We start from the raw sequence: 17,245 nt of genomic DNA, 5'->3' as shown, positions 1-17,245 counted from the left end.
ATTTAGTGATTTGTCACAGATGGATGATGTGGAGACATTTTGAAGACTTCTTCTTCTTTTGGGTTTTCCCAGTTAGGGGTCACCACAGCAGATCACCTGTCCGCTCATGATTGGCAGTGGAGTTTTAAGGTGTCGAGTTGCCAGCCTGGTGCCCAACCTTCCACAGAAGGCACGCACGCACACACACACACACACACACACACACACACACACACACACACACACACACACACACACACACACACACACACACACACACACACACACAATCACACCTAGGGCCAATTTAGAGTGTCCAATCCACCTACAGCATGTCTTTGGGATGTGAGAGGAAAACGGAACACCCGAAGGAAACCCATGCGACCACAGGGAGAACATGCAGACTCCACACAGAAGGCACCCCAGCCGGGGATCAAACCAGAGAACATCTTGCCGTGAGGTGGCAACGCTAACTGCTGCACCACAGTGACTGCCCATCGAGACATTTTGAAGACACATAATAGAAAATAAAAAAAAAGAGATAAGGGTTGGGGTGAGAGAAAAAAAAGAAAATTAGTGCCATCATATGTGACATACAATGCACTGTCACAATTATACAACTATTTTATCTAAACTATTATATTTAATTATATGTCCTACCAACTAAAAACTATAGTTATGGATTGCGTAAAGTAATCCTTGCAATGTGCATATAATGCACATATGCTTGGTCCAAGTATAATGATTACAGTTAGCAGGGCATTTATGCCAGTTGTATAGAGTTTAATTTATGTAATATGAAGGATGCAGTATTGTATAATTGCTGGATAAAGAGTTCAACTTAAGTAATATTATGAAGAAAAGGCAGTATTGTATAATTGCTGGATAAAGAATAAATTGCCAGTGTAAAGGGGATTTCCCCTTTCTCTAGGAGGTGCATCCTTCCAGTTGGTATATATAAGTAGTGGGGTGTGGTGGTACAGTCCTCAACATCAGTGGGGTGCAGGGGGACTTGCATCCTGCAAAAATGCTTTTGAACTGTCTTTCCCTTCTCAAATGCTCTTTACATTCAGGAGGTTTCAGTATTTTTGTGATTTTTCTCTCAATCATTAATGAGTCATGTAGTTGTCAGAAAGCCTCAGGGGTCATGAGTGTAGAGATAACGCCTTCCCAAACATGAAGGTGCTGTTGCTGATGAATGTTAGATGGTTCATGTTTCAAGGATCCAGAACATTATATTTTATGATGATTTCACCACACAAAAACTCTCAAAAATAGTGCTGTATTAAAACAAACACTGTCAAAAAAAAAATCCAGAAAAGGACATTTTTTGCAAGTGGCAAGTACCAGTCACACTGCATGTGATGGGTTTCACATCCACATCAACTCAACGTCTCCATATCATGGAGATTGAAACACTGGAATTGGCGCATGTTTGAAAAAAATGCCATTATAAATGCAATATGATGTGGTGAAACACATACAACAGTGTGTTTGCTACTTAGCTAACACATTTGGTTTTGATGCATTGCTCATTGTATAAATTAATAAATATAAACTCTTCTGGTCTTCAGTGCATTTTATACGGCACACAACTAAATATGCTGATCATCTGTGGGAATATATGTCACATAATCAATAGGTAAGCATGTGTAATTAATATGTAGTGGAATGTAATCAGCAGGAAAAGGTAGGTAATCAGTATGTAAGGTTGTTTAATCAACAGCTAAGGGTGTGTAATTAATAAATTAAGATCTGTGACCAAAACAATTAAATAAGCTTGGGTCTGTAATCAACAGCTAAGAGTATGTAAGGTACAAGCAGTGAAAATACTTTTGGTCTGTTCTATTTTTTGTGAATTTCTTCAGTTGGGCTGAGGCTGCTAATGGTCTTTTGTGGTCAGTGTACGACTCTGGTAAATACAGATCGGGCATGATTTTTATCAACCAGAGGAGACGTAGTGGACCACAATTAATAAAGATTGGAAGGAATTTATTTGGGAAGGGAAGAGGGCAAGAGTTAAGTGGGATAAGTTGTTCCTTCCCATAAAACAAAGTGGTTTAGAGCTACCTGATTAGATGGAATACTTTAGAGCTGCACATTTAAGGCTCATAAAAATAATTCAAGCAGAAGACTACAATTCAAAATGGAAAGGCATGATGATGAAACAGGGGCATTCAGAAAATAAGAAGAGAGTAGGATTTTGAATGTTAACCCTTAAATTGAATAATAACAACCATACAGTATATTATGTAATATAGCAGAAAGTTTTCTAAGACCTTAGCCAGCACAGTAAAGGAGAAAGCAGGTTTTACCAATAGGAATGACTACAAGGAGAGGCATAGAAAAAAAAAGCAAAGGGGGGACTAGAATTTATTGTAGAAATTTAGCAAAGGAATTATGGTATTGGAAAAATAACTACGGAGAGAAAGAAAATAGATTGAGATGATGCCAAGTGGAAATATTTCCTGCAGGTTAGAAACTGTTTTCCGTACCAGGGATTGATAGAGTATAGGAAAGGAAAAAAGAAAGGAATAGGGCATTGTTGCATGAAAGACAAATACTAACTTGAGTTTTTGGATGAGTCTAGAACAGAAGATGCTGTTAAAAAAGGATAATTGGTTTGGCGTACAGAGTATTACATGCTAACTATAAGAAGCAATCAGAAGAGTTTATAAAAGACTGGGAGAGAGAATGGAATGACAACATACAAAACAACAGCTGGTGGACATCTGCATGGTGCCCAAATATTCAGCAAAGTCCAGAAGGTTTAGGATTTTTTATGTGAGTATTTGCATAGGCATTTTTGTACCCCAAGCAAATTTATTTTTCCTTAGGTAGATAGCAATTGCTGGACATGAGAGGGGAAAGAAAGAGATAACTGGAAGCATGTTTTTGGGAATGTAATGAGTTGGCAGATTTAAAAATTTCCCTACAGAGTACTTTGTCATGAATATTGGGGGAGCAAATGATTGTAACAAAGGAAATTATTATTTTTTGAGCTGGGACATAGGATTTGAATTGCCTAGGCATAGTAAGGCTTTACTAAGTTTAATGCTATTGGCCTTCAAAAAATAATTACTAGAAAATGGAAAGCAAAACCTAAACCAGTGCTAACTGAAGTACTGAATATTAAAAATGAGATAAAAGGCTTGGAGATTAGATCTTTAGAAAAGGGGAGGAGCAAATGACATAGGCATGAATGGAATCATGGGAGTAAAACAGGCAGAATAATATTCAGGAGGAGGAGTGAAATTTAGGGAAGGCAAGTTTTAAGCAGTTTATATAACTTTGGAGTAAATGATTGTTAGACAAGAAAATATATAAGTATGGTGCATAAAACACATGAAGAATATGTACAATAGTTTGATTTATTTTCTTTATCTTTGTGTGTCCACATCATTTTTAAATGCTGTGAATTTAATAAAGACATTTATATAAAAAGTATGCAATCAACAGGTAAGCGTGGCAATTAATAAATAAAATAGGAATAGTCATGGATTGAAATAACAACTAATGGTATGTAATTGTGGATAAGGGTGCAGAATCAGTAGGCAAATGTCTATAATTTGTAGGCACGCATATGTAGTCACAAAGTAAGTATGCATAATTAATACACAAGATTGTCTGAGTTTTGAATGTATTAGCTGTTGCACAATTACACAGCACAGTGATATGCAGTTTCTGGGACTGAGGTAATGCTGACTCTCTTCCTCGGGATAGTTGTACCTAGCATGGCTTATAGGTGCACAATTAAAAATCAGACTAAAGCAAAATGATGCAAAATTTTTCATCATGGACCAGTCCTCTGAAGACCACATGTTCATAATAAAAGTAATGGAATTGCATAAAAAATCAAATTTAAAATGACAAATATTTCCTTGTGGGAAGGGACTCTTCACATAAAAAAGGAAACTCAAAAAAGAATGTAGCAACCTCAGAGAAATCTCTTTAAGTTAGATTGGCTGTGATCAACCAATCACTGTAGACTCATACATGCTAAAGTAGAAATCTCAAACAAATCATGTACTAAATAAATTGTATTTAGACTTTCTGATATAGTGTTATACAAACCAGCTTAGACATTGTTCAAAAAGTTCCCATCAAAAATCACTTTCAGAAGACAGAAGATGCATCATTTAATTAGTACTTTATTAACATAATCTGCAGGGAACATCCTTACATTGTAAGAAAAGTCCTTTCATTCTTTGCAGTTTCAGCAATCATTCGTCCTTGACATTGTCATGCTAAACCATGGGAAGACATTACACACAGTCTTAGGCACACATGTGCCACCCTATTTTTTTCCTTTCTTTTATCTCTACCTACTTCTAATTATCTGACCAATGGTTCCTCATTCAGCACCTGGGTGGCTCTCCAGCTAAAGATTGCACAATATGCCCATGTTTCTAAATGCTCCCAAGAACTGGAGTGCTATTAAGGGACTTGTTAATATCCATCTCTGGAGTACGCCTACATCCTTGTCCTCTGCTTCAGCCATCAACATTAGTTTGTCTATCTGTTTTATAGATACCAAACATTGACAGAGCCTCCTGGTTTATAAATACCAAACATTGACAGAGCCTCCTGGTTTATAGATACCAAACATTGACAGAGCCTCCTGGTTTATGGATATAAAATGTTGACAGAGCCTCCTGGTTTATAGATACCAAACATTGACAGAGCCTCCTGGTTTATAGATATAAAACGTTGACAGAGCCTCCTGGTTTATAGATACCAAATGTTGACAGAGCCTCCTGGTTTATAGATATCAAACATTGACATACCCTCCTGGTTTATAGCTATCAAACACTGACAGAGCCTCCTGGTTTATAGATATCAAACAATGACAGAGCCTCCTGGTTTATAGATATCAAACATTGACAGAGCCTCCTGGTTTATAGATACCAAATGTTGACAGAGCCTCCTGGTTTATAGATACCAAACGTTGACAGAGCCTCCTGCTTTATAGATACCAAACGTTGACAGAGCCTCCTGCTTTATAGATACCAAATGTTGACAGAGCCTCCTGGTTTATAGATACCAAACGTTGACAGAACCTCCTGGTTTATAGATATCAAACGTTGACAGAGCCTCCTGGTTTATAGATATCAAACGTTGACAGAGCCTCTGGTTTATAGATACCAAACATTGACAGAGCCTCCTGGTTTATAGATATCAAACGTTGATAGAGCCTCCTGGTTTATAGATACAAAACATTGACAGAGCCTCCTGGTTTACAGATATCAAACGTTGACAGAGCCTTCTGGTTTATAGATACCAAACGTTGACAGAACCTCATGGTTTATAGATACCAAATGTTGACAGAGCCTCCTGATATTCTGTGGCTTTAAGCACCTCAGCATTTGCCTCTGTCTGATGTATTATTCACAGATGGTCCTAGTTCTCATGTATTACTCACAGATGGGCCTAGTTCTCATGTATTACTCACAGATGGGCCTAGTTCTCATGTATTACTCACAGATGGGTACTAGTTCTCATGTATTACTCACAGATGGGCCTAGTTCTCATGTATTACTCACAGATGGGTACTAGTTCTCATGTATTACTCACAGATGGGCCTAATTCTCATGTATTATTCACAGATGGGCCTAGTTCTCAATTCAGAGGTCCATATAACAGTCTCTGGACTGACTGTGAGTGTCTGATGTTACTTCATCCCCTTCTCCCTCTTGTCCTTCTCTTTTATCTCATATTTTCCTTCTATATCTTCAAGCCCTGCTTTTTCACTCTTTCTCGTTCTCTCCTATTTTCTTCCACCATCTACTTTACTCATTTATCAACTAACTTTCAGTCACATAGTCTATTGTTTGCTGTAGATTCAGAAAGCAATCAGCATCCGTACTCATCCCTGCTATTTTCCCTTCACAATAATTTCATGATACTTGGCCAACAAAGCTCTTACTTCTGCTGTCATTTACACCTACGAGGAAGACACAGTCATCTCAAAATCGAAAAAGCATATAAAAATTATATAATGTGAACTAATCTTTGCAGTTTGTTTGTGTGTTTGGGAAAGGGGAAAGCAGAAATTAATTTGTGGAGCTGTACTCAAGCCTTCTTCAAATATGTCAGATAATCTCATTTAAGCTGAAGTTGATGGCTTCTGGCCTTAGCAAACAAAGGATAGAAGAGGACTTTGAAAGCTTTGAACTAATGGGGCTAACATGCAACTTTGGATGAGGTCATATCATATTAATTAACAGGGATTGGAGAGGCCCATCCACATGGGTGTTCAAAGGGTTGTAACTCATTTAAAAATTAGCTTTGCTTTAACCTTGTGGTGGTTAATCTATCATCTGCCAACAATAAGCCAACCATATGTATGCCATCCAGTTATGCATTTTTTTTGCATTCATACATACAATATAGTACAAAAGTCTTTAAAACATATACATACACTATTTAACTGATGATGGCACCATTAAAAGCACATTTACACAACAATGTATGTAAGCATAGATGCACACACACACACACACACACACACACACACACACACACACACACACACACACACACACACACACACACATGTTGCAATGCCTCAAGACTACAAAGAAAGCAAGATAGAAGTTACTGCTATGCAGTAAAATGATATTAATTGATGATGGGTCTTTTATGGTCATGAGCATAAAGGTGGAATATCATACTTTTCATATGTTGTTTGCATCTGAGATATGCCAAATCATAAAGCATATCAAGCACATTTTATTTTGCAGATCCAAGATAACAGAAAAAAGAAGATTCTGCTGTATCTATATTATTAAAAAATAAAATGACTGAGTTAGCGAACCTGGACTCTTATGTACCACAACAGTAGCTCATGTGCATTTGGGAAATCTACAAAATGGAAGTCCATCACTCAGTTGTCACAAATATGTGTTTTCCTTTTCATTTCAGTGCATATATTCATTGTGCTCAGTGTATATCTTTCCACAATTTATTTGGTTTATCATTAATAAAGTTTTTGCCTGTAGTTTATTTTATTTATTTTACATTTGTTAATGGGGAGAGTCCGACTGGATACAAGTTTATTTTCAACGGAGGCCCGGGGAGAAAAGCTCCAAATGATACATTTATAATGTTAACAGACAATACATAAAAAATATACTTTAAAGGCAGACTTTACAATGTGAGTTAAGGACATCATATAGTACACAGTCAGAGTACTTATTGAGCAGATGGAAGACAGTGCATAAGACAAATAATCATAAAATACATATCAATGTTCCCTTTGCATGTTTGCAAACTATGGTGTGTTTGATTTGTTTCTTTAAATGAATGCCATGTATACCACATAATTCCATACTGTTTTAAAAGGATTACAAATATACAAATTTCAGTTTCTTGAAACATATTTGCCTACCATCATTTTCTATACAACACAGTGTAAAACTGTTCAGTCCAAAACTTCTGGAGAATCCTGTGTAGACAGCTTTGTTTACAGCCCTCTAATAAACACCCCACTATTTTTTTCTGATGAAGTTCCAATGAATATTTCTATCTCATTCAACTTTGTAAACCAGATTGCAAATCCTAAGCTTAAAGCACCTTAATTAGGACCAATTGTAACTGTTTTCCTCCGCAGTACTTGGGAAACTCAGTATTCCTTTAATCACTAATCACATCTACTGAGATTGTGTCCTGTTTCTAAAATTTTCTTTTCAAGATGCATCATGTTCTTGATTACTTTAAATATATACGTACATATAATACATTCTGTTTTTCCTTAGCCATGTTTATCTCTGTTCTATGTTTACCTGATCAATGTACTCCTAACACCATCCTTTGTTTGCCGCTTACAACACTTTCTGGAATTATGCATAGTCTCCATTTCTTCTGTCTCTTTTGTCCTTTGCTTGTATACATTTTTCATTCACATAGCCATTAAATGTCTCTGTGTACTCAGCTGTGCTTTCTTTTGTCCAGGCTGTTGCATGTTACAAGGCGCAAAACTGGAATAGGAACCATATGCATGGTAGATGCTTTGGTATTTTGTCTTTGCTGTGTGTGTGTGTGTGTGTGTGTGTGTGTGTGTGTGTGTGTGTGTGTGTATATATATCTATCTATATATATATATATATATATATATATATATATATATATATATATATATATATACACACACACACACACACACACACACACACACACACACACACACATATAGGAAATCTGCACAGCAGTATTACATTAGAAAGTCTTTCTCATATTTAATTACAGTTAAGATGCCACTTCATAGGTAGTCACCATTCTGTCTATCATATATGTAGTTTATTTCCACACATTTCATATTTAAAATATCTATATTTGAAGCCTTTGTAATATTTCTTGAAGGGATGTTATGAACACCTTTGTTTTCTGATGATATAAAATGATATCTTGTAATTTCACCAAACCAAGGGGTTGGGGTTCACATAATGATTAAGGTGCTTTCCTTGAAGACATAAGGATTTGATTCTGAGGAAGCATGGCTAGGCTTAAAAAGACCCCCCAATGTCATTGGTTTAGTAATCACCTATAACTGATTTTGCATGGCTTTGGACTTACTGCAAAACATGTAGAATATATGCATTTGAAAAAACAGAGATCTTTTTGCAGAACAGGAAATTCATCCCTGGTTTGGTACCTGTGTCTCTAATGGAAACAGGCTGCCTGTAAATGATTCATCTCCCAGGCCTCTGCTTGTAAATGTTTCATCTCCCAAGCCCCAGCTTACACTTATCAAGGGTACCAAAAACTTGTCAGATATTTGGGATGCAAGGCCAGGAATATAAAGGCCCCAGATGTCACTGGCTTAGTACACACTGTGAACGTCTGCGGAAGAAGAAATTCATAATGGTTGTTAGTGATATTCTGCCAAAACTGCAGTATTCAAAATGATGCATGAATTTTGATTGCCACAGCTCACAGATTAATACACTTCTTTTTTGCCTCATAGTTCTTTAAATGAGCAAGCAGGAGGTGTGACAGAGTTGCTCTCTCTCCACATACACATAGAAACAAAATGTTGGATTTAACTTTAATTTTCAATGCAACTAATTCTTTTTGTGAAACAGTGTGCTTAATGAGCTCTGCATTGCTTTTCTTTCACTCTTAAGTATAATCCAAATTTGAGTGAAGCACACATTTCATTAACATAGATACACTGCCTGGTTCAGACTTCTTTATGCAATGAAAACAAGGTGTCATGAAATAACTTTCAGGTTTAGCTTTGTGGGTAGATATAACACACTGGAGCTCCTTTGCTGATGCACTTCTTTAACTGCGTTTATTTGTCAGAGTATAAAAGGATTATTATTTGTAAGCATTAAGCTTGTTTGAAGACTCATTAATTCATCCTTCACTGGTTTACATAAAAAGGGAATACTGTGATTAATATACTTTGTTAATATTCTATTTATTTCTTAAAGATTTTGTGCTGGTCTGGGAGGAGAAACTGCGACCACAGAAGAAGAAAAAAGTGAGATATACTTACCATGAGATGGACAGGGAAGATGATGTTGAAACAAATGAATGCAACAGCATGCGAAATAAACACAAGACCTGGAGAGAGAAATTTGTAAAGAATTTGCAGACTGCTGGGCTTTTAATGGAGAAGGTAAGCAAATGATTTTTTAAAACGGCATTTTTTAAAATGTGTAAATAAAGATCTTTGTGCACATTTTACAGTTTCAAGGCAGATTTCGGAGTCATCCCTCATCTGATATCAACAGTTCTCTTCTCACTTGTTTCAAACTTTTCTATAGTTTAATAGTACAGCTTGTCAAGGTTAAATAACATTAGAGATAGAGAACTGTATTGTGTTTTACAAAAGACAGAAGTCCTTTACCATAAGAATCATAGGAAATACAAGACAATTGAGTCTTTTGGCCATTTTTACCTTGCCAGTTCCCACTCTTAAATAGTACATCATTTTTCAAGGAGGGCTAGGCCAGTCAAACAATGAGTGAATTTGAGAATAAATATCCAATCATCCAGTTCCTATTTGATGGAAGATAATGTATTACACTGCTTGAATTGCAGTAGAATTCTATTCCAGAGGTGAGGAAGGAGTTGCATAATGAACCTATCTCTCCACTGTTCATAGGTTCATAGGTATGTACTAGGATAATGACCACAAGGGCTTTTTTAAGCCTAGCCATGCATCCAAAATCTCTGACAAGTTCTGGTACCCTTCATAAGTGTAAGTAGGGATTTGGGAGGTGAAACATTTACAAGCAAGGCCTGAGAGATGAACCATTTAGAGGCTGCCTGTGTCCATTAGAGACATAGGTGCCAAAGCAGGGATGAATTTCCTGTTTCCCATCATGTTGTCCAAGATACACTTGAATTGGGTTAGAAAAGAACTCTGCTTCTCATGGATGGGGAGCGTGTTCCAGAGATGAGATACATACCTATTTCTCCAGCAGGTCCTATTTATAGCACAGGCAAGGTTTAAGTCTTTAGAACGGGTAATTCTGGTGCTGTTTGTTTTGTGGATATGCAGGAGGTCCATCACAGTGGGGTCTGACAATGCCCTGTATACCAGTCATAGATCTCCTCTTAAAAGCCTGTAGGAGACAGAATAAAGGGAAAGGGCCTTGAGGCGGTCTGCATAGGACATATCACTTATGCCCTGTATTCTTTTAGTGAGGAACCTATGTGGATGTTCCAATTGTTGGATATGCCTGGTTAGGTACATACCAAAGGGGGCATTGTACTCAATAATAAGTCTGATGAATGCCGAATACAGTGGAACAATGACTTCCTTGGACTTGGATGCCATACCTTTGCTTATAAGTTGCGCAACACAGAATGATTTCCTCACCACTGAAGACACATGATGATCAAAGGCTAGATTACTATCTATGTGTGTCCCTATTTCCCTGATTACTGGGTCAACTCGGGTGTGTTGTCAATGTGATAGTTACCAGGGATGGATGCCTTCCCAAAGAATACTATTATGCATTTCTTGGCATTTAGTTTTAGTCCATGGCTCTGACACCAGTTTTGTGTCTGTGTCAGCCCCTCCTGGAGATCATTTGTGTCAGTGTGAGATTTAATGACAGCTCCTAATTTGCAGTCATCTGCAAATTTAGTCAGCCAGAGACCACTGACACTGGTCATGACTTCTGAGAAGTAAATGCCAAAAAGAAGCGATCCAAGGACTGATCCCTGAGGGACTCCACTTGTGACTGACCTCTTTGTAGAGGTGGACTTCCCAATTCTAACTTCCTGGGTTTTGTCTGTGAGCCAGTTGGCTATCAACTGGGCGACATACGGATTTGTACCTAACCTCTTGAGTTTGTCAACAATGCCTGAGTGGGGTATTGTGTCAAATGCCTTGGCCAGGTCAAGGTAGGCAGTGTGAATGACTTTGCCCTCATCCATTGCTTTGGTGACCTTCTCAAAGAAGTCCATCAGGCTGAGTAGGCATGATCTGCCCTTGATGAAACCAAACTGGGTTGGGTCCAGTGTTTGGATGTTTACTATATCTCTGTTGATCATCTCCATGATAATTCTTTCCATGGCTTTACATATAAGTCTAATGAGACCTATGGGTCTGTAGTTTCCAGGGTTTGTAGATGGCCCACCTTTGTGCAGAGGGATGACTGTTGCCTTTCTCCATTCATGAGGCATGAAGCCTGTATAGAGGCTACAGTTAAGTAGTAATTTCTGAGGGCCTGATAGGTCATGTTTCATGTTATTTAAAAGGCATCCTGTGATATTGTCTGGAGCCCATTGATGCAGTGTTCTTGGTTTTAGAGAGAGCATTAAGGACCTGTTCCCTAGTGATAGTAGGGGTAGTTATATTTGATGATATTTCCTGAGGGAAGGTTGAGGGGGAGTGAGGAGTAAAGTTGGAGTTGTTTTTAATAGCTAGGAGGTTTGCTATATCTTCTGGCTGAGTATAGGTGGCTCCAATTACAATGAGCTCTGCACACAATTGTGTATTGCCTTTGAGGTTGTGGAGATAGCTAAAAGATGCTTTGTGTTTAGCTTCTCCTGTCTTACTCTGTTTGTTGCAGTAAAAAAGTATAAGATGGGTCCAGAATCAAAAATATTGCAGCAGTATATCAGAGCCTATCCACTGTCCACTGACAGAGAAGGACATGGCAGGAGGACTGTCTCTGCAATGATGTTCAGAACTGTAGTGACACAGGTTAGTGTAGCACATGTACTTTGACTAATGCCTAGACTACAGATCACCGTCCTCATCAGCCATACTATGCAAAGACAGCAGAATGGGATCCCACAACTTTATATGTAACAAGATCACATTATGTTTATAATAAATTCTAACCACAGGTAGGCCACTATAATAGAATCCAGAATCCTTATCAGTGTCAGAAGCCACATGACTCAATATTGATTGTCTTTTGGGATCAGGAGGTGCAGATGTGGATCTTAACAGCGTCTGATACAACCAGAGTGTGTGTACCATTATCACTGAGGAAGTGGGAGGATGTCCCATGGCCAACAGCTCTAGCATGGTAAAAGATTATAGTACACTGAAGTGATGGGGAAGCCACGTTTTCTTGATAGAAATAATATACATAATGCTGGGAGATAACAGGTTAAGGCAAATTAGGTATATTGGAGGGGGAAATGAAGTGTGCCATGCAAGGATTACATAAAGGTAGCGATGGAGTGTAGGGAGTCACCTCCATAATGCAAGAAACAGCTCACTGAAGCAAATTTGTTCCAAGTGTAATTTTTTGTTTTGAATCTTGACAATAATGTTAATAATAAATTAGAAACTTTATATTTCACCATTGTGTAGGGTTCTTTCTTATATTATAAAGTATTGTGAAACATGAAAAGGGCAGATAGTCTAATCAAAAATAGCTGCATCCATACCTTTCCTAGAATGACTCAAAGTTGCAATATGCATATAACCTCATTTATGCAATATTTTACATTAATCACCCAATAATTGGATGTCTTGTAGTTTTGCAGTAGAAAAGTTAAGTCTTCCTAACAAATTACTAAAACTGATTGTTTCCCTAGATGTCTCTGGCTCTGATATTAAAATTTAAAATATTCATATAACTGTGTAAGCAAACAGCACACTTAATCTTGTTAGCAGCATATTACCCATAGTGGGACTCTGAGGGATATGTTCAGAAAGAGAGGTTGATGAGACTTAATGTAACACTGCCAGACTAGAGAGACGATGTATCTTTGCCTTAATTCTTTTCTACATCTTTGCACTCAAGAGTCCAATGTATACTCAAGGAGACCAATATAATAATTGCAGTTATTTTATTGCATGCATTAAGCTCCTAACCTGCGCAGTTCATTTACACAGTTCCCATACCAGCTTTACCTTTTTTGTTTGCTTTTAGTAACTAAGTAATTAATTCAGTTTTAACCTTGTCTGATCAGTATTAAAAATGATTTACCTTAAAATAACCAAACTGCTTTGTAAACAAAGGCTAATAAAGAGACTGCCTGGAGCACCTTATGCCTGAATACTTCAGATCATCATGTTGAGACAGACAGACAGACCTGTATAACATAAATGAATGTCTGCAGTACCTTATTTCTGAATACATCACATCATCATGTTGAGACAGACAGACAGACCTTAGCTAATAAATGAAATTAAATGATATGTGAACTTTATTAAGAGCTTTGGTGCATCTTAGACTAACCCCTGGATTCAGCAAGCCCTGCACGGTGTGCAGGACTAGGGCAGGAGCTCCAGCAGGCAATATGTCTGCCGTGCAATCCAGGAATAAGCTGTAGGGGCGTGCACGAGCGCTCCTGTACTAGTCCTGCATGGACTCAGCCCCTGTATGCAAATTATCCAATTTGCAGGAGAAATCCATGCAAATGAGGTGAATTTGTGATCCAGGAAGCTGGAAACCGGCCATGCAGGGCTAGTGTAATCTGCAGAAATGTACTCTGCCAGTAACGGAGTACATTTCTGCAAACTACAAAACGGAGCCATGACAGCTCGAAATAAAGGGTGGATATTATGTAGAAAGCATGCCAATGGCCAAATATAAGGCCACTGACATGGAAAATTGTTGCAAAAATAAAAAAAAAAACAACTTTTATTTTTTTTAGCTGATCTCAGCTGTTTAAGCTTAGGGCAGCGGCATGTAAACTGGATTGGGTGGAAAATAAGAAAAAAAAAAAAAACTAAAATAAGCATTTTAACCAAAAGTACTAGTTTGCCATTATACTCAATGGCAGGCAGAAGACAACATGGCCAGTGAATAGTAGTTGCTAAGGGGGGAGGCTCAGTGTGGGACATGTAACTATGCATCAGCAGGCAATCCTATGCAAATGAGGGGAATGATACTGAATCCCAGATTTCCCCTGCATGCTAGTCAGCACCCACCAGTGTAAGAGCAGGAATAGCTTGGTGCAAGCCTAGGAGTTAGCTGACATCATAGGGGTGTGTGTCAGGCATACTGTAAGTGGATTGGAGCCCTGTGGCTAGGGTTTGCCCTTAGCTTATCAGCGCTAAGCAAGGGGGTGTGTCCGAGGCTGCCAAGCATTCTTTACATTGCCTAAGCGGGTGTGCGCGCTGTGCACTGGGGTTTAAAGGAAATAAGAAAAAGTAAACCAGGAAATAGCAGCTCTCTGCACATTTGAGCACTGTGTTTGCACGGCGCACCCCCAGGCTTAAACAGGAAGGCAATGGGAAAGGAAAACAGCAGTAGGAAGGTAATCAAGGAGAACTAGCATAGCTGGCAGGTGAAATGTATCAGAATCAGCCAATTACACAGGCATCAGACCAGCCCAGCCCAGAACACTACTATAAAGTATGCAAACACATTTTGCTCTGGTCTTTCCCACATACTCTACACCACCGATGTATACAAGCAGGGAACTTTTAACAAACAAAAACAACAAGATGATAGGGGCGGCAGCAGCTATCAGATATCAACATGTGGAAGAGGCTGAATGTGGTGAGGATGAGAATGCTGTTGCCCAACCCACAGTGCGGAGATGGAGAATGGTGTATAGACACAGGGTGACCTAACAAGGGCTACATGAGCTGGAGATAGTGGAGCGCTACACAGTGAACAGGGACCTCCTACAGCAAATTGTTGAGCTGTGCCGGCCATGCCTGACACACAGAATTAACAGAGGTGAACCCATCCCAGTGGATACCAAGGTATGTGTAGGCCTAGGAATACTAGCCACAGGTACCTCCCAAAGCCCAACTGGGGATATCATCGGGATCTCACAGGCATCAGCATCCAGGGTAGGGTAGTCAGCACATGCCATTGAGCACGTATATTTCCTCAACACCCGTGAGGTGTTGACCAGCAATATGCATCTCTTCCACCAAATAGCAGAATACTCTGAGGTGGTGGGTACTATAGACTGCATGCACATATGCATCAAAGCACCACCTGGTGAGGGAGGTAGGATCAAAATCAACCACAAGGGCTTCCCCTCCATCAACTGCAAGGTTGTGTGCAATGCCCAGAGCATTACAATGAATGTGTGTGCTGGCTGCCCTGGAAGCTATCATGATTCCCACATCTGGCATCTGATGCAGCTGTACCAGAAATTTGCCAGTGGAGACATCCCTTATGGTCACCTAGTGGGGGATGCTGGTTGCACACTGGAGCCGTGGCTGATGGCACCCATCAGAAATGCACACACACCTGAACAAGAACAGCATAATGAGGCACACGCACAGACCAGATTCATAATAGAGCATGTGTTTGGGATGCTCAAGTCATGGTTCCAGTGCCTGGACACATCTGGTGGAGCCTTGCAGTACTCACCAGCTACATGTACCCAAACTGTTATCGTATATGCCATGCTACACAATATGATCCTGCAGAAACAGCTGCAGCAGAAACAGCATGGGACAGGGCCACACAGCCCCCCACCAATGCCAAGGCCTGCACAGGCACAGAGTGACTCAGAGGAGGAACAACCTGAGCCTGCCCCAGTAGGCAGATGGAGGCGTGCCCAATATTCCCTGGCTTTGGCAAAGAGGCAACGCATAGCACATACACTGACACAGTAGAGACCCAGGGAATAACACCTCTCTCTGACTCACACATACAGTAAAAGGGATGCCAAACATGACACTACCTGTGCTCAACCATATATAGGGAGTGTACTATGTGCATCCGACATAGGCAGCCCCCAGCACCATCCTCAATACTGGCACACCCACAAGGTAAGTCACTCTCCTTACCAAATGCCGAATGGAGTAGTCTGTGTTGTTACCTGTATCTATTGTATGGATGTGATCATGCAAGGGAATCAGGTGGCTGAATGGGATGCCAGCAGATAGTAGACACCTATAATGGCAGCATGAGATCTGTAACAAATACTGTTGTCACCATAGTAGCCATTACTACACATGGTGACAAAACCCACTGCAGGAACTGTGCTGGGCCACATGTGTGTCCATATGACACACACATGCCAGTCAGGGAGGTTCACATACCCAACAACAGTCTCAGCCAGCAGGACAGGTGTAGACAAACACAAACAAAGGCTGTGCCAAGGCCTTTGAATGATGCCTATGGGTAACCACCCCCCAGGCCTACACAGGCAGACTACATCAGGTCAGGCTCTGGGATGTTAGTTCAAGGGTAGGAAGTCAGAAAGTAATATGTAGGTCAAGCAAACCTAAGACCTGTAGTACGCTGATATGCCTCTAGTCAGCATGACAGGTTAGAATACAGAATGAAATAGAGTATCTGACATACCAGTACAGTCATAGCAAATGTGTACAAGTGTCAGGTGTGCCTCCCCCCATCATATGTAGAAATGAAAAAACAGTCAGGTGTGCCCCCCAATCCCATGTAGAAATGTAGAAACAGTCAGGTGTGCCCCCCATCCTATGTAGAAATGTAGTAACAGTCAGGTGTGCCCCCCCCAATCCTGTGCAGAAATGTAGAAACAGTCAGGTGTGCCCACCAAGTCCTATGTAGACATGTAGTAACAGTCAGGTGTGCCCCCAATCCTATGTAGAAGCAGTCAGGTGTGCCCCCCCAATCCTGTGTAGAAATGTAGAAATAGTCAGGTGTGCCCCCACATCCTATGTAGAAATGTAGTAACAGGTAGGTGTGTCCCCCAATCCTGTGTAGAAATGTAGAAACAGTCAGGTGTGCCCCCCAATCCTATTTAGACATGTAGTAACAGTGAGGTGTGCCCCCCAATCCTATGTAGAAACAGTCAGGTGTGCCTCCCCCAATCCTGTGTAGAAATGTAGAAACAGTCAGGTGTGCCCCCCAATCCTATGTAGACATGTAGTAACAGTCAGGTG

At 39.7% G+C, this 17,245-nt stretch overlaps 1 protein-coding gene across 2 annotated transcripts in view; it reads left to right on the top strand.

Annotated features, from left to right (window-relative positions):
• Positions 1 to 17,245, top strand: part of LOC122793640 (anoctamin-7-like) — a 2,355,351-nt gene that overhangs the window by 1,183,862 nt on the left and 1,154,244 nt on the right. For both annotated transcript variants that reach the window (XM_044061850.1, XM_044061849.1), the window contains exon 3: positions 9,417 to 9,604. In XM_044061850.1, the coding sequence (XP_043917785.1) occupies positions 9,417 to 9,604 (188 nt within the window). The remainder of the gene's footprint in view (positions 1 to 9,416; positions 9,605 to 17,245) is intronic.

The sequence above is a fragment of the Protopterus annectens genome, chromosome 2.part0, assembly GCF_019279795.1.
Source record: "Protopterus annectens isolate FY-2018-M chromosome 2.part0, PAN1.0, whole genome shotgun sequence".
Taxonomy (NCBI): Eukaryota; Metazoa; Chordata; order Ceratodontiformes; family Protopteridae; genus Protopterus; species Protopterus annectens.
This window is presented reverse-complemented; position numbering and strand designations above follow the sequence as displayed.